General features: G+C 35.4%; 1 protein-coding gene across 6 annotated transcripts in view; it reads right to left on the bottom strand.

Moving 5' to 3' along the window:
* The window catches only part of MAP3K7 (mitogen-activated protein kinase kinase kinase 7), a 50,690-nt gene that overhangs the window by 4,071 nt on the left and 23,448 nt on the right, over positions 1–23,171 (bottom strand). For 2 of the 6 annotated variants that reach the window (XM_021390246.1, XM_021390250.1), the window contains 7 exons: positions 22,693–22,844; positions 21,920–22,079; positions 19,264–19,344; positions 11,914–11,981; positions 5,099–5,207; positions 2,256–2,317; positions 1,583–1,698 (listed from right to left, as the gene is read on the bottom strand). In XM_021390246.1, the coding sequence (XP_021245921.1) occupies positions 1,583–1,698; positions 2,256–2,317; positions 5,099–5,207; positions 11,914–11,981; positions 19,264–19,344; positions 21,920–22,079; positions 22,693–22,844 (748 nt within the window). Of the gene's footprint in view, positions 1–1,582; positions 1,699–2,255; positions 2,318–3,145; positions 3,233–5,098; positions 5,208–11,913; positions 11,982–19,263; positions 19,345–21,919; positions 22,080–22,692; positions 22,845–23,171 lie in introns of all 6 variants that reach the window. The other 4 variants (XM_021390251.1, XM_021390247.1, XM_021390248.1 and 1 more) reach the window with 4 other exon arrangements.

The following is a 23,171-nucleotide window of genomic DNA, read 5'->3' as shown; positions in this document are numbered from 1 at the left end:
CTTTACATGCTTTACATTATAACTTCATTCATACTAGAGGTTTTTTTGATCTTTGGAAAAACACCTCAGTAACTGGCAGCTTTACACTGAAATGCTGTTTTGTGTTTGAGCTGTACATTTTAAAGCAGTGGAAAGCAAAATTAGGCAGATTATTTTTATAGCTGTGATTTCACTTAATTAATGCAATAAGGATTCAATATGTTTTTTAGCAACAATTTTAGAGGAACAAATGTGCTGATAAACTTGCTAAAAATTATCCTGCAAAATGAATGTAGCTAAATAGAATGCAGTTTCTTTTACTATTTGTTTATGAGGTGACAAGAAGGCAAGCTGCCAACAGTAATCTAGCAACAAAATAGCAGAGGAGAAAGTTCATGTTGTTAATTAATTGTTGCCATATGGTCTGTAATTACAGTTAAAGCAATTTTATTAGTTCAACCTTTATAGAATAATTATTACTTCTAACAACATTAAGTACATCAATCACAGTACTATTTTTTGTTTCACACCTAAGGGCAATTATGTTCTGACTAAGAAAAAAACAACCTGGGAGAAATCTGTATATATAGACTTTACGAGGAAAAAAAGAAAAATGAGGAATCTAAAGGTAAGAATTAGTTCTGAAACAGAAGCCCATTTTTATATAGCCAGTCAGTCCTGAGGGACAATGGAAATAAAAACAAAATTAAGATCTTCACTCCTGTTTCAGCATTTCCTCATGAGTATGTAAATTCTAACTGTACTTGGAAAAAAAAATTGTTCTCAAGATGCTAAGTCAGAAGGGAATACTCACATTTATACACAAATTTTTTTGGTCATTAGCTATTCCACAAATACCAAGGCAAACTCCTCATAAACAACACTTTGCCTGCAGTGGCCTAGACTCTGGTGGGCAGCAAGCTGGTTACTTGGTTTATTAAGTATTTGTGACCTCTCAGAACTTTCCTCCAGGATCAGGAAACAGAAACGAGAAGCAGAACACAATAGAACGCGCTGCAAACTGACATTCTGAATCAGCAATAACTTTGGCTCCAATCCAACAATACATGCAAGCAGTTTTTTCACTTACACATGTACACAATGCAAGAAATTGTTTCTAGTACACAATAAGAAAGTACATAATGGCTGTCATGTGTGAGGTCCTAAACCCCTAGTAGGAGAACAGGGTGTGTCTTGATAACACTGATTGACAAAATACTGATTGACTTGATTGACAAAAGTTTGATATGACATAAAAACTGCCCAATAAGTAATACTGAGGCATTACCTAAAATTGTATAATGCAATTGGAAGTCTTTTACTGGACAGTGAACAAAATAAAATTCCAAGGTTCCTCAGCAGTCCAGATCTTTCATTTGCGGTGACGCAAACAACATTACTACTATGGTACACAGACGGATGTCCCATACACTTTAAAGTGGACCTGTCCAGAATAAAAGCCTTGATATTGAAAACTTTAGTTAGCTGTTCTGAATTTCTCACCTGAGGAGAGTAGTTCAGTATTTCTAAGAGATATGAAAAATGATCACGGTCTATTAAATTTTACTTTTAAAGCCTGAAATAACAGTCACAGATCACTTACTTCCTCTGCAACAGCAATGCAATTTCTGTCTGAACTTTCATGTATTCTTGTGCCATTTTGCAGTGCTGTTCAAACACAGCCATAGATTCTTTGGAGTTCGGGCATGGTGCTAGAGGCTGAAAATAAATCAGACATGTTAAAAAGTAATGAACTGATATCTCAGTGTACAGAGTGTTAGAATGTCTCCACAGTGTATTTATAACATCTTTTAAAAAACAGTAAGCTTTTAAAAATAAGTGTTAAACCATGCTCTGGAAAATTTTACTGCACTGATGTCAAAGTTGACTCAAACCTCCAATCTGCAGTTATTAATCTGACAGTCTCTGCATCAAAAGGAACAAAAATCAAAGTAGTTTTTAATCACATGCATAACAAATACAGTGAACGCAACAATTTGATTCACTAAACTCAAGCAAAGAATGTCTTATTTTGATAGTCACTCAGATTACATTTGGTTTTATGGATCATGTTTCCCAGGGCTTGTTTTTAATAGCTTGATCAAGTCTGAGTCAACCAATCTCAGATTACATAATATATATTTTTTTTAACCTTGGTCAAAAGTTAGACAGAATATAAACACAGGTAAATATGTGGCACTATATTTTGCAGTCCCAAATTCACACATTAGAATGGAAGGTGAAACAAATCACCTAACAAAGCATGTATTTGTTACCTGTAACTGATGATCTAATGTAAGATATGCCATTGGGATGGAGTTATCTGACCCATTGGTCTCTGTAACAATAATAACAATAAAATTTTAATGCATTTTAAATGGAGTTCTATTTTTATAGGACAAAAACCAGAATATTACATCATTTCACAATACACAATCTGAAGATGGAAAGGCAAATGGAAATAGCAGTGTTCCAATCCCAAGGCAGGTGACTTTTTTTTTCTGATAAAGTTAAGAACTTCATAATTATGGTCTACCATATCAAGAAGAAATAAAGATTAAGGTGATCATCCTACATTTCTAGAAGTCATTTATCAGCATACAGACTTTAAAAATACTATTTTTGCACAGTTTGCCATCATGTTCTCTGTTTACAAAAAAAATTGCCATTTCATTCTTGTTTATGAAGGATCAGCCAGCCAGCCATGCATCTAATGATTTTAAAATTAGAAGCTGTGCAAACCAACTCTGCCAAAATAAAAAAAGCACAACCTCCTGCTCAGTACTGAAACCAACTCCTGGTGAGGAGTTTAAGTATCGTCCTCACAACATGCTACAGGGCATCCATCTCCTTTGCTCTGTAGAGACACTTTGTGGACAGCAAGGAACCCAGTAATCAATCTGTCTCCTGGATCTGGCTGCTCTCTTCTTACACTGCATTTGCTCTGGCTTTCTCTAGTTCTTTCATTCTATATTTAACACAGTTCTCAATTCTTATAGGATGCATCTTTTGGTAGCCCAGAATTTGGGGATCACAAAGTTACTGTTAAGCTTTAAGAGACACAGGAGTAAAGACACATTGAGAAACTACTGATTTTACAGCTGCATTATTGCTACTAGAAAATTATATGGAGGAGGGTAGGTGGGAAAAAAAAGGGGCTGCTTACCCATACCCCAAAAGCACCTGCCACAGAGTAGTCGTGGTAGAGAAACTAAGGTGTGGCCCTCAAAGACTACGCTATCTCCAAGAGCAGCTTCAAAAGGAAACAGAAATAAGAGGGTGGGAATGGAGAAAAAGTGGTTAAGTCTATGCTTTTAAGGAAACTAGAAGGTGGTAAAAATAAATAAAAATAACAAAATAAAAAAAAATCAGAGAGACTTAATCACCACAGTGTCTTAGATATGAACAATATTAAAGGCCTTCCCTTGACTACTGCCATATATGGAATACTGCTACAGCAAGGGAGTTATTGCAATGCTTCAAATACATCAGTACATGCAAAAAACTTCAGATTACATTCCTGAGCTTCTGGTTATGTGTCACAGAGCTGTAACTTTTCCTGTGATTGATCAGATTTGGCTGTGTCCTTATTTTATCACTTTGCCTCATTTATTTAATAATGCACTCTCTTTTATAGAAAACTGATTTATCTGTTTAAAAATGTAAACCTTTGTTTACGGACTGCATAAACCTAATAGGAAAGAATACACGTGGTGCATTCTGTATTTACCTGAGTGTGAGGTGAGGGATTTCTGTGAGAAAGAAAGTCACCAAGTAACAGACCTAACTTAAGCTCCAGTGGTGTGCTGCATTTAAGGCCAAACATTTAGGACAAAGTGCACTTAGGACTGCCTCTGCACTGGCATAAGATAAGCAACTTTTGGTTCCCAGCAAACTGTCTATTTAACTAATAGTAAGAGCTTGCTTTCATGTCAAACAGCAATTCCCATAAATGCTCAGTGCCTACATCAACTTGGAAGCACAAAGGAAGGCACAGGGTGGACTGTGGTGGGTTTTGGGAATTATATGTTACTAGGCATAGAGTGTGATTAGGCAAAGTGATAATGGACAGAAAGAAGAAAGCACAGAAGCAAAGTACAAGAGTATGCTGCTCTCCTCCCACCAAAACAGGGGAAAAAAGTATACATCTTACTTTCAGAACCACCTTATATTTGGTAAAATATGAGTACGCATATATATATATATGCTGGCACAAAATCAGTCCATATGTGAATTTCCATTTTGCAGTTGGTTACAGGAAAAGAATGACAGAATCTGATCAGCCAAAGATGAAACAGATCACAAGTGAAAGGTTTCAGAATTTAAAGCACTATGAAATCACAGAATCAAGAATCACAGAATTGTTTAAGTCTTGACATGAAGTCCAAGATTCAACAGGTACAATCCAGTAATGCAAATGTAAATCTTATTTATATTCTAAAAAGGAATTTGTGGGGATCCATCATTTCCATGCAGTCTAGCATTGGTTCTTTTCATGATGGCACGCATCATTATTTTTAAGATCAAATTCAGCTATTTTGTATACTCTTAGTCATATATCATAACAGAAGAACATTGATGTTATAGTAGATAACTTAGATTAGTTCATTCACAGTAAATTTTTTTTTCATTCACAGTAAATTTTGTGTGTATATTGTGCATGAGCAAAATTTCAACACATAGATAAAAAGATTAATGTATTCTAGCTGGTACTCACCTAAGTAACATTTCATTCCAGAAGTCAGAGCAATGAAAGCTTTATCTGTGCATTCATAATACAAATGCACGACACTAAAACACTGCAAGATATCCATTCCCCTCACTTCACAATAACACATTACAACCAAAACTGATGCTCAAAGATCTTTGTTAAATAGTCTCATCACTGCATACGTACAATACTTTGTAACAAGCATAATTCCTACAAGCTTATGAAATTTAACACTATATTTATAAAAAGTTTTTATAGCTGATGTCCAAAACAAAGCAACAGTAAAATGATTTAACCTACGCAGTGTTAAAATGTACTGTCACCTTCACTGCCTAATTTTATTATGTAGGCACATGCCCCATATTATAATCCAATTTTTTCTTCTAAAATGGTTAACTAATGAACTACCTGCATCATCAGGTGTCCATGGGTTACGGGTTGGCTTTTCAGAGGTTGGTCCCGAGGTAGTGATCATTCTCACACTAGGACTAGATGATCTACTGCTGTTTCTACTCTCCTGAAATGATAAAGCAAAACAAAGCGAACTGGAAAGTTAAGAGAAGATTTTTCAAAGCATTTATTTTACAGAACAGTATTAAAATGAAAAATCAATTTGAAGAAACCTTAACGTATATTCCTCCCAACCTCTTGCAAACCTTTTACCCTTTCCAGCTTTCCAGATAGCTTCATACACTTCACATGTATTGCAGGGATTTCATCATCATCTCTTCTTCATCTTTACCATATTTTATATAAAAGATAAGGATCCAATTTTGCTATTCAGCATAATGAAAAGGACTGCTGAACAATGCATTAAAATCTTTATATAAAAGCACTGTACTGCACATAGTAGTTTTCACAACACTGTTTAGTGAATTCTATCACCTCCATAAAATAAAGAAGGAATAAAGTTTTATTTCTGCGTTCATTGATTAAGCATCAACTACATTTGACTAAAGGAATGAACTTTAGTAACTGTTCTTCCCTGCAAAGTATTTATCTACAGTTATTATTGTGGTTTCTGTGTTAGCTTGGAACTTAAATGATTAATCCTCAGAAAACATGAAAAAGTGTTTAATCAAAGCAATCACTTTAAATTATTAAAATAAATTAGAAAATGAGGAAATTCTCTCCTTCAAAGCAAATTAAAAAACAAAGCAAAATTCTATAGTAATAGAAAGCTTGATTATTTAAATCCTTTTGCTTACCAAAGCTCAGAAACTAATAATGATATCATGACTCTACCTAGCTTCTCTTTCAGAATTCCAATTTACAATATATACTATTGTATTTCATATATCTTCTCAGTGACATAAAATAAACATGGTAACATACTTAGAAGTACAGATCCCACCATGTTTTGCAGGAAAAAGCTTAAGTGAAAGGAAAAGATGCTACTAAAAGACAATTATTTTCAATATGGTGATCTTTCAATGAAAGGATTAACTAGCTGCCCCCATTTTTCAAAAGAAGCACTCAAATATACATTACCTGGAAGCTGTACTTCTTTATGACTCCAACTTCCAAATATCATACCTTAAATTAATTTTTAGAAGCCAGGTTTTCAGTTAGTCAAGCTACAATCTGAAGACTAGCAAGATTCTACACTGAAATACCCATTATTTCAACTGCCTTACAATATGTTTCTCCGGTAATTGCCTCAGTTTAAGAGGCTAGAAAACACGCTATTAAACAGTACACACGAGACCTATAACAGTAAATGCCCATACTTTCTAAAATGAAACATCTTTAAAAGAACAATAATTTAAGTCTACTGGGTAAAACAGGGAAGTCAGAAATGCGGCTCAATTATTACCTTCTCAGAGCTTTAAAAATTGTTTCAAATGCAAACCTTATTTTGCAGCAGTTAATGCTGTCCCTGTGCCAACCCTGAACACTTTGGTTTTGCTTGCTTATGCAATGGAAAAATGTTTGCAAAGTATGCAGCTTCAGTAGAAATTGTTAAAAAATTGAAATTATTTGAAATGCCCTTAAGTATTTGCTTAAGCTATCTAATTTTCCTCAAATGATTTCAGTCTTCAGATGCTGAGGAAACTCATATCTGAGTGATTTCTGCCATATCAAGGGAAATAAATTCATAAGCAGAATGACATGAAACTATTAAGAACAAAGGAATTGCCAAACTGGGATAGAAATTTATCCATTAGCTGCGTATTCCTTCTTTGACAGAGGCATGATAAGCAACATGAAGAGGAGTAGTTTCATTGTTATTGACTATTTAATGTTTGACGTTAGTAGTCAGAAACTATTGTAGAAATAATCCAATGGGGTGATACTATCAGGATGACTGCATGAGATATTTTGAAAAAGCGTTTGTGTTGAAGCCTTTGTTTACATTAGGAAGCTTGCTGTTTACTGGCAATGTGCTCAGATATGAATGATAAATGCGCACCAGAAGATAGAACAATCTTTTTTAGTGAAGTGTAAGACCTTAAAGCAAAAAGAAATTTGTTGAGTATTTAGATTATAGCAAAGGGGACCTGAGAAGCACACTAGCCAAGGTAAATTGCAAGCTATGCTCTACTGGATTGCATGCTGTATCAGACTGTTTAAATCTATGAGATACTAGAGATACAAGTGAAGGATTTATATCTGAAGCATATTTAAAGAGCATCACAAAAATCCAAGAGAAGTTCTCAAATCTGAATACATGTTAGATTACAGAATCTGAGTGTGCTGAGTGAGATGCTTCAGCTTTCCTGGCATAACAGTAGACCGCAGCCACGCTCCCTGACACCAGCCTCTCTGAAGGTAAGCCAGTGGATGATCTTCAGCAATCAGTTCCTGTTACCCCTTCATGGATCTCTTTCATCCTTGCCTCCTCCACCAGACATCACAGTATGCCAAGCAGACTTTTTGTAGGGTTAGCCTTATACTAGGCCAAACATATCTTTGGGTGCATCAAGCATGGCATTGCTAGTAGGTTGAGGGAAGGGCATCCTGAAGGGGGCCTACAGGAAAGTTGGGGAGGGACTTTTTATGAGGGCATGTAGTGACAGGACGAGGGGAAATGGCCTTAAACTGGAAGAGAGTAGATTTAGACTAGATATTAGGGAAAAATTCTTTACTGTGAGGGTGGTGAGACACTGGAACAGGTTGCTCAGAGAGGCAGTGGATTCCCCACCATGGAAGTGCCCAAGGCCAAGCTGGATGGGGCTTGGTTTGTTCAGCCCAGAGCAGAAGAGCTGAGGGGAGGCCTTGTGACGGCTGCAGCTCCGCAGGGAGCAGAAGCACAGCGCTGAGCTCTGCTCTCTGTGACAGTGACAGTGCCCAAGGGAACAGCATGGAGCTGCGTCAGAGCGTCAGGCTGATACCAGGAAAACGTTCTTCATCAGATGGTGGTCGGGCCCTGGAAAAGGCTGCCCAGGGCAGTAGTCATGGCCCCAAGCTGCCAGAGCTCGAGGAATGTTTGGACAATGCTCTGACATAGGGTTTGAGTTTTGGGTGGTGCCGTGTGGAGCCAGGAGTTAGACTCAGTGATCCTTGTGGGTCCCTTCCAACTTGAGATATTCAGTGACTGTATCTTTGTCAGGTGGCCAAACTCACGCTAGTTCTTTATTTTCTCAGTTTCCATTTCTCAAAGGCTTACAGTCTTGATAACCTGGCTCGCTCTAAGGAATAATCCCTCCTCTAGGAACTGCACAATTTTTTCAAGTTTAATTTAAGCAGGAAACCAAACTTAAAGAAGTCAGTGGCACTAGCCCTTTCTCTACATCTTCTATGGATTTTATCTCCCTACAAAATAGAAAATAAAAATGTGCATCTGTGACCAATTGCACAGTCTCATGGACGGAATGATTCATCTGTACAGTATCAGCTCCCACAGATTCTCACACTTGACTTGTGCACATGTGGGTATGTACACTCAGACCTTGCTTCTCACTTGTTCAGTACAATACATGCATTAGTTTTTTTTTTCCCACTTCAAAGTAAACTAAAGATTATTAAGTCCCAGGAAGAGCTGTCAAAAAAAGGTTAAGAGATATTTTTGATATCACGAAGGATGATATACAAACACTACCCAATAAGAAACATAGGAGGCTGCATGGGTATTTCACTGGCTATCTAATTGCAATCTGTAGTTCTTTAATAATTATGCCAAATGTATTCCTAAATCTATTTGTATAAATTACTAAATTTTCCAAAGGAGACTCTATCCGGTTTAAGCAGCAGGATTTTTGTGTTCCATCAAGCCTTTCTAAGCTTTTGTGGCTGCGGTTCAGTGCACATCTATTTTTGTGTTACAAAGGTGTTTAGGAAAGAGCAGTAGTTAATGGACAGCCACAAACAGCATAGTTCAATGAGGTCTTAAAGTGTGTATACAGGGAAACAGAAAGGCAGAAGGATCAGCTCAGTGAAAATAAAAAATTACATGGAAAAATGGATAGGCCATCACAAGATACAGACGGAAACCGATGGGATTGCAGAATTTAAAAGCAGGAAAAAGGTTACATCAGTGCTGCTTATGTAACTTGAAGTCCAGTCTAAGGTCACCAAGCACTAGAACATATGACTTTTCACCAAGTCCTGTGACTTAATACATTGGTTCTCATCAGCAAGCCCCTCCAATGGTTGGCTCAGTGACTGAGAACCTTTGTTGTAGTACATTTTCCTAAGCTCTCAATGTAAAAGAGTCAACTGAGTAGTAAATTCATCTGCAAAGCACTATTACTGTCTGATGTTTTGATAGCATCATTAATCAGGCATTACTGGAAAATGCCTTATGACTCTGACCAAAATTTAAAAAAAAAAGTAATAATCCTAATCAAAACCACTCAAAGAATTCTAGCAGTACACAGAGAAAAATCATGAAACATGCAATAATTTCAGATTAAAACAACCAAAGCTAAGCAGGGAGTCACAAGCCTTGGTCTACCTTATCAGGTAAGTACCGCAAACTTCGGTATACTTGTCCCGTGTTTTCCTCCACCTCAACAACAACAACAAAAAAATCCATTCTGAGTAGGAAAAACCTTGATAAAAACAAATGCCAAAACATTGCTGAATAACTTTCTATTGGCATGTTGGCAGTTTCCAGAAAAAAAACACGTTTAGTATGATTTCGGATCAGCTTTACTGATCAGTCAAATGATTTTAAATAAGAAAAAACAAAGAAAACAAAAAGTACTGCATAATTTTGAGTGGGGTAGGGGCTTAAAAGGACTGGGTATGGGAGTGGAAGCACACAGTGCTATGGCAGTTCAATGAATAAGCCTATGTCAAAGGGTGGGTTTAAGGGAGAATGGTATGCAGGAAAGAAGGATGTTTGCAATGAAGAGTGGGAGGGGGAAGGGGATCTTCACATTAGAAAAGATAACCTATATAGGGTATGGTGCATATAGGGAGATGCTATAAACTGACCAGAGCTACACTAGTTACAGATGTTTTTTCTGCTTTGGCTAGTAGATTCCTTATATAGATAGCAGTTCAAGATCTTAAATAAACATTTAGATAGCAAAATCCTGAGCTTATAGAAACCTATACAGGACAATCTAAAGTCTTTTGCTGTATTATGTTGCTCTTGCTTTCTTAATTATTTACTGTTTTTTTTTTAATACACCTATATACATATGTCAAAAGTTAGCACTAGTTTCAGCTGCCTTTTCCATCTCTTCTCACACAAAAAGGGGGAAAAATTCATGATTTATTTATATGGATAGTGCATAAATTTATTCCAAAGAACATTTCTCATGCCTGCTAAAATTTTATCATTACACTTCCCAAAACTGCAAGATAAAAAAAAACCAGGTAATTTTAATACTGCCACTTACATTTCTGATATGTATGCTAACAGAGGGAAAAAAGTAAAATGTGATGCCGGTACCTCTACAGACCCACATCAGAAACTAGTGAGGGAAACAAAAATTTTCCGTACCCTCCTGGTCACACGGACAATTTAACTACAACATCTACACAAGCAGTTGAATAGTTTTTCAAATAAAGGTTTTATAAAAGTTACTAATACTTCATGTAAATTGAAAACTCCAACATTAGCCATTCATTAAAATGAAGAAAATGAAAAATTTTAAAGTTATAATTAAATACATTCACAGAACAATCAGTGCAATTTGATACAAATGTTGCACTGTAACTTTTTTTTTCCCAAGTCTGGCACAATTTCTGTTCTACTGTTAACCAAATAGGCTAATCTATTTGTTTATTATATTTTGCAAATTAATTTCTTTCTGCCTTCTCAGAAGATATTAAAATGTATTTAAGAGTTATTTCATGATAGATGTACGTAACAAATTCTACAAATAATATTGATGAGATTTCTGTGACTATCACTCTACAGAATTAAAGAAGGATCAAATGTTGATCTCGCTGATAACCACACACCCCTAAAATTACCACCTATTTTAGATTATTGCAGTAGGTTGTTTAATATGGAAACCTGATTAACCTGATGAACATGCTAAGCTCTCATTTTCCAAACATACAAATAATAATAGGTACCTAAAAATTCCTAATTCACACTAGTGACAAAATGCCCTCTCTGAATTACTTCAACAGGCCTGGTAACTATTTAAACACAAAATAAACACATTTGAATGAAGCATTAGCTGTACTTTTCTCATTTAAGATGTTCTTAGTTTAATTTCAGCTTTATATAGCATAACACTGTCTGTTACCATGGCATTTATAATACCATCTACAAAGCCATTAAATTATACAGCATCTTATTGAGATAGTCATTTTTTTTTTGTAAAATATCTTTGTGATAGCTCCTTCTTGTAAAACTCTCACAAGAAATGAAAGACAGTACTGTAAGGTATGTTTAGGATATAGATTCATTAATAAATAAATACACTTATAACATTGATGTTTTTTATTTTTATGCAATACGTATGTGTGCCTAACTGCTTCAGACAATTATAAGTTGTTATTTCAATTGTTTTCTATACAGAATGAGGTGAAAAGTCTTTCTGACATAACATCTGAGCCAAATTAAGAGGTACACACAAACTGTTTGTACATAAAAGTGATAAATATTGAATGAGCTATAGAGAAATCACTTGTCATCTAAAGCTCATTCAAAGATTATCCTCATGGTATCTAATTTAAACACAATACAAATGACATTGCATTCTGTCAAGTTTCCTTATCATTTTTACAGAAGTGAAGATTTCCAGACCAGTTTTCCTCTACACATACAGCACTGACTTTATTGAAAGGTAATGAAATGATGAGAAAGAGCTTACCTGACTGGACTCTGTTCCGGCAACAGTAAGATCTTGAATGGATCTGCGCCTCTGCTGTCCGTTTCCTGCTGGGAAAAAAAAACAAACCAAAACAAAAACAAAACAGTGAAATCTATTCCGAACAAAATAAGAAGGGTGAGACTGTTGCAGAGGAGCTTGGAATTTGTACAAATCCACAGAGAGAAAGGGAGAGAGGGGGAGAGAGAGACAGCTGCAGAATTTTAACTCAAAACATGCTGGCCTGTCAACAAAAAGTATCCCCTAATACAACAACCACTCCTACCACATGAATAGCTGCTGCACTCCACTCCACCATCTTCTGTCACATGTATTTAAACAGGCTTAGGACTCGGGGCAGGAGCTGATGACGACATCTATTTCAAGTGCGTTACGTTATGGGGATTTCTAAAAGCTAGACTGCAAAGATAATGCGCTGCCAGCTTTAACCTGTTGCTCTTTGGTATGCTCAAGTAACATAGCAAGGACTTCTGCCTGTGTTTCATTTCCCTCACTAAAACCAATAAGTGAGAGTACTTCCTTCTGGTCAAAGCGAAAGGACTTTTTCACCTTCAGGTGAAGGAAAATATGCTCCATTCTCATGTTCTAAGATCTGTGAAAAGGGGACTGTTCAGCTAAACCACATCTTGCTATTAACCTGCTGAACATAATGCTGTAATCTTTTCCTTTTCTCCTTCCACCTGTTAGCAATTATCCACTTGTGACAGCCACATAAACAGTTTAAATTTTAACAGTGACACTCAAAGACATCACTGGGAAACGAAGTCTTCTAAAAAATAATGGAGATTATGCAATGGAATCTCCCCAACTACTTTGATTTTTATTGCCGTGATTGTTTATATTGTCTCTTGAGAGCACGTCAGCTGTCCAAAAGGAAACACCAAAACGTTCTGAGTAACAGCTGACAATGCTCAAAATTCTTTATCTGCATTACGTAACTTTTCTACTCGAGGGTAGCATCTCAAACATGTACTATGGCAGCAGCAGCCCCTAACCCATCAACCATGCACCCAGCAGCCAGCTCAACTGTAAGTCCTTTAACAGGCGTCTAATTTTTTTTTAACCTTTTAGATATTTATTCTGCATCATTTCAGTACTACTTCCCTGCCTATCTTGACAAGTAAATTTCAATTCATAACTGTTACTACTAAAATATAAGACTATCTATGCAATATTAATCAAGACATTTAATGGAATTATGATTTAAATTCTTAAATCGTTGCTATTGCATGTAAGAACACGTTAGCATAGAGCAGCTGTAGAAAACTCTCAGTGTCACTTCACCAATCTGACATGACATTTTCTGTTCTAAAATTTCTAAGTTGTATGAGAAACAAGCATATCAGAAAATCAAGGATTTCAAAATGAGAAGTGTTTTAACAGTCTTGTAGTCTTTGCTCTGACTACAAAAGAATTTAAGTCACAGCTTTTTTGAGGTCTTGATCTTTTGCTTCTGAAATTCAGAGAAAGTATATACTTACCTAAGCATCGTGACTATATTATGTTTAATATTTTTCTACAGGGATACTAGAGATCAAGAGAATGACAAATCTATATCAAATTTTTTATCTTATTCATTTGCAGTGAGTTCTTTCACTACTTGACCATTTAGAAGCACAATTATACATTTAATAGAATTATGTACAGTAGATACTTCATCTGGCCATCACAGCTGATCTCAATATTCAAGATACAGATGATCCACCCATGACTGACACAAAATTATGTGCACGTTTCATTCAACAACACTGTTCTAAAATTAGCTCAGCTGAAATAAGCTTGCAAAAATATCTGAAATTCTCATTTCAGATTAGCAACATTTGTGAATTTAAAGAACCCAGCACATGTGTTGCTGAAACATTAGAACATGGCTGCCAAAAAGTTAAAATAATCAGGGTGGGGTACAAGAAAAGAAAATGCTTTGAAGGGGGGTAGGAGGAGGGGTCAAAACTACCATGTTGTAATAAATGAACACCTTTAAATGAAATATCTTTGAGTTAGTAGCATGAGAGAAGAGCAAGCTCTACTAGGCAATGCCATTTTAATTAGTGTGACTGCTGCAGACATCTGGCAAATAGCTTAGACAAAGCAGAAATAGACTACAAATCAACAAATACTTATTGCTCCAGATTCAAGATAAATTTCAACTGAAAAAATACAATGCAACATTTTTATTTGAAACCATCACAGCTACATCTCTATGTCTTCCTTTCTTTTTCAGTTCTTATCATGTTTTACCTCTACATCTATTTAAAACTCCTAATCTTTCTTCACCATAAAAACTAGCCATGTTGTAAATGTGCAGAAGTTAGTCTACAGTAGCTTGATGTTCTATGTCAGGATTTTGACAGTTTACAGGATTTTAAGATTAGAAACTAACGAGCATCCAATTACACATCTGTTTTGAGAGTTTTGGTGAAAAGAGCTCTGAATGCCTGATCACCACCTGAAATGATGAAAGACTTTTTTTTAATGTATTGTACTGAAAGGGAAATAGACCTGCAAAATCATATGCCATTTCAAGCAATTACTGTAACATAGTTTTAGAAATCAAACAGTATCTGGGGACTCATGCTTTCAAGTTTTCTCAATACACACAGCTTGCATATGAGAGCTACAATTACTGAAATATTCAAGTTCTGTTCTGCTTAATAACATATGAGTATACAAACTAAAAGGGCAAAACGAAAGCAAAAAATTGAGGAGAGTAAGAAAAGCAAAGAGGAAAAAGCAAAAAGATGCTCAGAGGAAAGTAACATTATTGCTGAAATACCTGAGAGAGAATGAAGCAATCATTATGGTCTCAAATGAGTTTGATGCTGCAAAGCATTTCATATAAATAGGATCTTAAAATTTGTTCACAAAGTATTTGCATTGGTAAGGTATACAATTCTCTTCCACTCATTTCCTTTGTTCCATTTGTGTTTTCCTATTTCTTCCTCCACCTCTTACCTCCTCCTATTTTATTCTCATTCTTGTCTCATTCTCACTTCACTCCTTGTATTCTCCTTCCTCAGCCCACTCCCTCCAACCTGCTCCAGTACTTCATATTAATCTCTCCCCACAAATATCCCAAGTATACTTCCCTGTCCTCAAAAAGAAGTTTCACACACTGTTGTTTATTTCCTAAAATGAAATTCAAAAGGTACAGAAAACTTCTGGTATGTGCCACTCCACATACTGCAGCGAAACAAATGACACAGCTTTCTGTTAAGGCTTTTGAACAGCCCTCAAATATCCAGAGCAGCCATGCACTCCTCTCCCTTCCCTATAGCAGATGCTGTCTCCTTTTACACTTACACAAGCATACATGCTGCTTGTTTGCCTCTCATTAAGGTGATAGTATTTTGTCTGTATCCCTCCAGCCAAGTACAAACTCACTTTTCCTCTTCTTCCAGCTCTCCTGTTCTTGCATTCAAACTCTCTTGCATACTCTCTGATTTTGTGCTAGGGAGTTGACCTCTTGGTTCCTCCACGATCATTCCCCCATCCTTATTCATGTACAGTACTTTCAAGTGATTTCCTTACACGCAAAGAACTAAACGTCCCTTACAGTACCAGGCAATCAGTAAATTTACTAGTGTTAGAAAACATTTTAAGGAAGTTAAGCCATTCATCTGGATTCCAGAATAATGAAGCAACCTGGAAAGACAAGAGTAGGATTTCTGGTCTATACTGGTTTTAAAAGTTAGATGGAAAAACTACAGGGTAAAGCATCTATGATTCTCATTCATTTTCTAAAGATACTTAACAAAACATGTCTATCCTGAGTTATCATTTATGCAGTGCCAATGTTATAAAATTATTTTAATGCTGTGGCACAGAGTTTTACATGACAAAATTAGAAAGCCATATGCACACATGCTATATGCATAAGCTGTTTAACATTGCCAGTGAAGAAAAGGCTGTACTTCAAAGTATATTTGTCAGATGCTGCTTGGCTGGTTAGTATACAGAAGGTGTTTGGGTTATTCTCCTTGATCATATCACAAACTATAACTGAATTTTAGCTTTTCCTTTAATCATGCAGCTATTTAAGCCTTTTGTATTTATTAGGATTTTTATTTCTCATATATGAATAAGAAAAAAAAAACTACATAAAGATGTTGATGCCTATTATCTATACTATACTGCATATCAAGTGAAAGAAAGGGATACCCCACCTGGCTATCTGGTTGCCATCCACCACCACTGAAAATCCATTTCCCAATGGAACTTGCTGATCTACTATTTTCAGTTTTTATTTTTGTAAACTAGTAAAAAAATAGCATCTTAAATCAAAATAAGTTTATTTACACCTATTGGAAAATATTTAGGAAGAAGAGCAAATTCTACTTCTTCAAACATGCCATCATCAACTAATAAAAATACGTATTTTATGACTTTACTATCACAATCATTTCACAGACGAAAAGTGACCAAGGCAAAACTCATCATAGAAAAACCAACCCAATGATGGCAGATGTAGTACTCATGCTTCTAAAATAGCCCTGCCACAAAGCAGCTGACTCACGGTAACACGCCTGCCCAGTGCCCTCCCCTCTGTGGGAAGCAGCTGCTTTGCCATGTGCTCAGCAGCAGCTCAGCAGCACTGCAGACTGTGTCAGCATGCTCTTCCCATGGATGGACGTACCCAGGGAAGGCTGGAGAAGCTGGGTATGTGCAGAAGTGCTAAGGAACATAACAGGGTGGGATTTAGACAGTGGTGCCACTCAGGGGAGCTTGGATGTGTAACTGGAAGGGAAAAAGCGTTAAGAGGATAGGACTGAAAGCCATGTACTGAAGGAGTAAGGAAAGGAATATGGTGAGAAACAGGCCACGTTATGCTGTCCAAAAAACAGAGCAAGATGTTTTTAAGAAAATGCTTTAAGGATACAGATAAATATAGCTAGTTTACTGGGCAACTGTTCTCATCTCTGTCACATAACGATTAAGCTTTATTTTAATAGAGCTAGGGACAAGTTCTTTTTTCCTGGCACTGATTCTTACCAGGAAGCTGTTCTGACTATTTGAAACCTTTTATAATGCATCCCAGACATCTGCATAGTTATATCTTTTGCCTTAGTGCGAGTACTATGTGTTTTAGCTTAAGCAATTCTCTCTTCCTAGTCTTTAGCTGCAAATTCATCTACAGAAAATAATTACTCATTTCTCAGCTTTCACTCTGTGGACTTAAAAAGCCATGCTCTTTCACTTTCTTCTTTACTCTCTACACTGTTCTAGTAGATTTTCTTGTTACTATTTCAGAGTGTATGTATTATTAGCTCAACATACTTCTCTGGCTGCCCAGAATAATATGTTGATTTCCTAATCAGACCTCAGTAAGGGCCTGTAAAATAGCATTAGTTCTTTCTAATCTATCCTGGAAATACTGTTTTCAAAGTGAACCCTAGGGACTGATATCTATCTATCTACTTATAAATAGACAGAAATAATTTTTTTTTAACGAGTACTTCAGATTAGTTGCTTAGACTGCCTAGAATTAATCTTTATGCATCTGCTATGGTGCTTTGCAGTCTACTAATGGGTTCTCTTCATAATTAGAAGAAATTGTTATGACTGGTCCCTCAGTGTATGACTCTAAATTTTACTCTATTTCTGTCCTCCACTCACCCTCCATCATAACACAATTCATCCTATATGATACTTGAATCCTCATTTTTATTGCCACTCCTGATAACGCTTTATCATTTGCTGGGGCTTAACAAATGCCTTAAGAGTAAACTCTGAGAAAATTCACTCATATGCTTGCTCCAATCCTATGTTTCATTTGAAATGAAGACCTATATTTCATTTCTACAGGTTGCTATTTCTCTTTTATTTGTTCCAAATTTACCTTAGAATTCCAGTCTTGTCAAGTTCAATCAAAATAGTTCAGGTGAAGGGTATCTAAATGACTTCCTTTGCCTAAATAAGCAAAACCTCAAAAAGGTATCTGATATGTTTGGCACTAACTACTTTGGGAAAGCCACATGATATATTATTTCACTGACCTTTTAATTATTCTTCTCTAAAAGATTCAAAGGTTTTTTTTGAAGCAGACAGACAGTACGTGCAGACAACAGGTGCCCAGTTAACTTCTAGAGCAAACTTGTTGGGCTCCCATCACTTGTTGGCATTGCAAAACATAACAGATCTCTTCAGAATGTAGCTTCGCTTTCTCTTTCCTTGCTCTCTCAAGAATTCCTTTACATCACAGAAGGCCAGGACTGCTTGAAAATTATGGTGGAAAACTAGTAAACATTCCGGCTGATCTGCTAGTCTCAGTGCCAATAGGTTTTATTTTCACTGATCGTGCAATTTTCCCCTGGAGGCTACACTTTGTCCTACTGTATTTTTACAAGTACACTTCAATAAAGGTATTTGAAGCTTTTGCACAGAACTGTATATTCTGTATTCAACTTCAAAATACAAAAATCCTCAAGATTTACAAGGAAGTTTCCTCAAATGACACAAATTTATAGTTGGGGTCCGGAGTTCTTAATGGATATTTTGATTAGCAACATATACTATTTCTTGCATCTCCTAACAAATAATTTTGGAGTTACTTGTATACTATTAATGGTATATCTATCACAGTTTTTGATTGATTATACTTATTTTCAGTCTCTGAGAAGTATGAAAGGAAATGGGGTGGGGAGGGGAAATGGAAAGGAAAATGTATTATTTCCTACTGAATATAAATTTGAAATAGATGAGTCCCAACAGAAAATACATGCTACAGCACTGAATGTGCTGATTCTCTTTCAGAAGCCTGTCCTAATAATTTTAGTTCGCCTTAAGTTAAATACAACAGAAATACCTAATGCAAACACATTTTAGCTCTAGAAAACTGTAGTCAAATATAAAAACTACAGATTAAGCTTTAATCTTGTTTAATCACAAGCATTACACAGAACGTACATAGTGTATTTAAGTCTTTTGTTCTACTAATATTTGATTAGATTAGAAATGGGTGCTTAAACACTACACATATCAGGGCAATATAATTATCCAGATGGGAATTTTTCAACTGAGGTTCATTTTTGCCAAATGAAGTACTGTGATAAAATAATGCCTGCCCTATAATGAGAATCTAACATCAAGCTCATAAAAGCAAAAAGCCCTTTATTACTAAAAGTAAGTTAGAACAAGAAGATCACATCCTTCACTGACAGAAGTAAGTTAGTACTAAAAGATCATGCTCCTCTTTAGTGAGACACTTAAAAAAAAGTGCATTGGGATATTTCCAGGGCTGTTCTAGTGCAGCTGGAGCAAGAAGTATTTTTTTTAGCAGTCTGATCATTATTCCAGCATCTTAACCAATTGACCCGTTCACCTGGTCTGCGATACCTGGTATGATGATCTCAGGGACATCCAGAATGTTGCCAAATGAAGCAGTTTTACGATGGCCTCGTTTAGGCTTGGAATAGGCTGAAAAAATACACACATACAATACACATGCAAAACACTAAAAAGGCAATAGCAAAATTATTAAATTTGTCATATTGCAGTTTTCATAAATTTTGTTATACTATAGTTCATGCAAAAATATTTCATGCAGAATAAACTGCATTGCCTTTCACTCATGCTTACACATAGTAAAGCAACTGTTAAAAAAGCAAAAATGCAGAACTAGCCGTCAATACAACACTGTGTCATTAGTTATAGTTAGCAACACAAAAGTCAAACACAGAAAGCAGCACAGCAACAAAGAAGGGAAAACCAAATATAATTATCCAAACAGAGAATAAATTAAATTGTTTCAGATCACCTGTATATTCAGAATAAATTCTTGACTGCCTGAACTTATACAACAATTCCTCTTTAGTGCTGGGCACAAACTACTTTTTGAACAAGATTAAAAGTCGGATGCTGTTTTTCTTTGAATCATCTCCTGTTAAAGCAAAGATGATCTGTCCCTGAAAAAATGCTTACTGTTACTACATTAGACAACTGTTCCCGCCTTCCATTATTTTGCCCTACTAGTGAAGATTTTTTGTTTTGAAAAGTGGATATCACCACTAATAACTTCATTTCTGAAGTATATTCAAGAAACATTGCATACTTTGCAATAAAACCATTTTTTTAATTTGTATTTTGCCACTTGTGTAGTTACAGATAAATAGTTCCCATTTAGAGAAAAGTCTAGATACAGCTCCCAAAGATAGAATGTTGCAGGAAATCTGTCTCAAACTTAATGTGAAATGGTGGTGTGCATTACACAATTTACTCTTAACACTTAAATCTAGCAATAGGTGGAACACGAAGATTAAATATTCTTGACTTTATTTACTCTTAACAACAGCCTGATTCTCATCCAGCCACAATTCTATTTCAGTTTACAGCATATCATTTCTGTCACAAAGTTAACAACATTAAAAAAACAAAGCAAAAACAACAGTGTTGTTTCAGCTATTTTGAAAATGGTAGGGCCAGAAGAGTTTGACCTGATTTCTAGTGGTCAGTTACTGCCTGAAATAATTAAAAAAAGAAAACAAACAAACAAAAGAAACCAACAACCCACACACACAAAAAACCAAACCAAAACAAAACACAAAACTCCAGAATATTCAACATATTCTTTTGTGTCAAGAAGAAGAAACCCTACAGTCATAAGAAAAAAAAAATCCTTACAATATTCTGAAATAATGATCACTATTCAAAACGGTGTACTTGAGGAAGACAAACCAGGAAAATTAAAAACTCACACAAAGGAAGGCCACAGTTATCTCCACTAATGTCAAAACCTTACATTGACTTTAGAGGGTCAGTGAGTCCTGACATTTTAAAATAAAAACATGTTATTATTATCAGGTAAGTACATAGTTGCCTTCTGTGTTAGGAAACCTTTAGAAATATTCAGGGTGAAGTGCTACACAATCAATCAGTCAAAGATTGACAATACAAAAGACAAAATTTTGGAGTAAGGCTTTAAAATAAGTACATAAAAGTAAAGTGTTTAGGGCAAGATAATATTATCCCCTGAATATCTTCAGTATTTAGTAAAACACGATCCTAGAATAATCATTATACAACAAAGAAGAAAAATTAAGTAGTCATGGTTGAAAAGAGTCAGAATATGATGCATATTTCCTTATTTCTTACAGTTTCTTGGATTACCCTAATTTTCAGATTTGTGGAGAAATACTATATCAACTATGTAACCCTGAACAAACCAAAGTAGTTTTGTCTGCTAATTAAACCTGTGGTTACATAGCATTAAAAAAAGTTTCAGATGTGAAACTCAATACTTGAGGTTTACATAGATCAACAAACAATATCTTTGATGAAGAAAAGAGACAAGAAAGTGTTTGCCAAGTATAAACATTTTTATTAAATTGATCTTCTGGAAAGACTGAAGACTGTTTTCACCATAAAATTATGAATTTATGCTCACACATAACTTCTAATTCACTCAAGGACTCAGTATTTAGACATAACAGTTTACGGCTACCTGAAGAAAAGCACCTGAAGCTAATTTCCTTTTTAAACAAAAGATATTATGCTTTGTTTATCAGATGAATAAAATATGCTTATCTTTCTGAAATACGTCAAAGTGGATTTTAAAACTTATTTGGGAACACGCTGACTGTTAAAACCAACTATCCATTTTTATATATTAGAGGAATAACTGCAAAGAAAATGTTATTTTAGAAATAATTATGATAGATGCAAAGGATAAAGCTTGTGCATTCGGAATAGGACTGATATTTAGAAGTCCCGACATGATTTTAGAAAGGTGAAAGTCTAATTGAACAGAAGTAATTTCTTCTGTGACCTTATAAGTACCTCATTAAAGTACCTGCCTTGCAGCTGAATGTACAACATTCTGCCACAGCTAATAAAGGAGGGGAAAGATTACATGAAAAGTTAAAATATTTTCAGATGGCTAATTTTATTAACCTTTCATAAGACTTCATTTTTTCTCTCTTTTCTTATTTATTTATTTTTAAAATAAACTTCCTTCCTACCAATTCCTTACTCTACCTCCCAGACATAATTTTACCTGTGGTAGAAGGTATCCTTGCTTCCATTTCGGACATGTCAGCACTCATCCTTTTGGCTTCTCCTGAAACAAGGGCTGACTGAGGTCGCCCACGAACATCTGACAAGCTCTCCACACTGCTCCCACGAGAAGGTGGTAAACTCAAACGGCCAGGATCACCCTGTTTCAATGGTTAGAATTTTAAAAAGAAGGGAAACAGATCTGCAGAATAAAATATACTCAGTTTGTAGAGTAAAATATATTTCTACAACAGACTTAAAGACTAGGCAAATTTTTAAAATGGTAAAAATTTAATTCTTATTGGCACTTAAGAACAAAATATCTTGTAACTTGCAAAGAATTAAATTTACTCTAATTCATGTTGGGTAGATTTAGGTCAATATTGTCAAAAGAGAATATTTGTATTTTTCCATCCCACTTGAAATAAAACAGTGTTTTCAAAAGTCACATAAATGTATAATCCTTTCATGTTATACTAAACTTCTAGCTCTAACTTAAGGTAATGATATTCAAATGCAATTTTTTTTAAACCTATTGAATCTCCCTAAATCAAATGAAATCTTTTTTGATTTCATTGAAGGTACCACTTGAGAACCTTCCAGTTTATCTTTTTGGAATCATTCAGTGTTTTTCCATCCACTTTCATGCTCCTTTCTTATAAGTAACTGAACTTTTAAAGAAAAGACACTAATGTTTCTAGAAGTTGCAGATAAGACTTTTGTCCATTTCCTCCATTTCATTATTATGGTTCAAAATTACAGACATTTGCTTACCGGCTGCTTGGCTGTATTTTTCATTTGCTGTGCCAATTTTGATTCTAAACGTTTAATAGTGTCATTGGTAGAAGCTCCTTGGAAGTCATTTGGATCCACGTTAGCATCACTTTTGTTACTTGTATTGGTAGAAGTGATATCCATAAATGAACCTGGAAATTGATAGGAAGAACAAATTTCCATTAAAAATCCCTAAGTGTATTTCATCACCTTCTTCTCAGAAGCTTAACTTTGCTTTAAGGTAACTTTTAATGAAAGGAAAGCTGCCAAATTATAACAGATCCCTAAATATAAAATGTGAAGAGGAGTGGGTGGAAGACAGAATATACAACTAACTACTACAACGACATTTTAAGTCATTCTGTAGCTTGCCCTGAAATTGTTGGAGTAGATGGCAAATCAACAATACAATCAGTAACATAATTCATTATTAATGATAAGGTCCATTGTTTATTATAGAGGAGCACAAATACCTGAAA

This window comes from Numida meleagris, chromosome 3, assembly GCF_002078875.1.
Source record: "Numida meleagris isolate 19003 breed g44 Domestic line chromosome 3, NumMel1.0, whole genome shotgun sequence".
Lineage (NCBI taxonomy): Eukaryota > Metazoa > Chordata > Aves > Galliformes > Numididae > Numida > Numida meleagris.
This window is presented reverse-complemented; position numbering and strand designations above follow the sequence as displayed.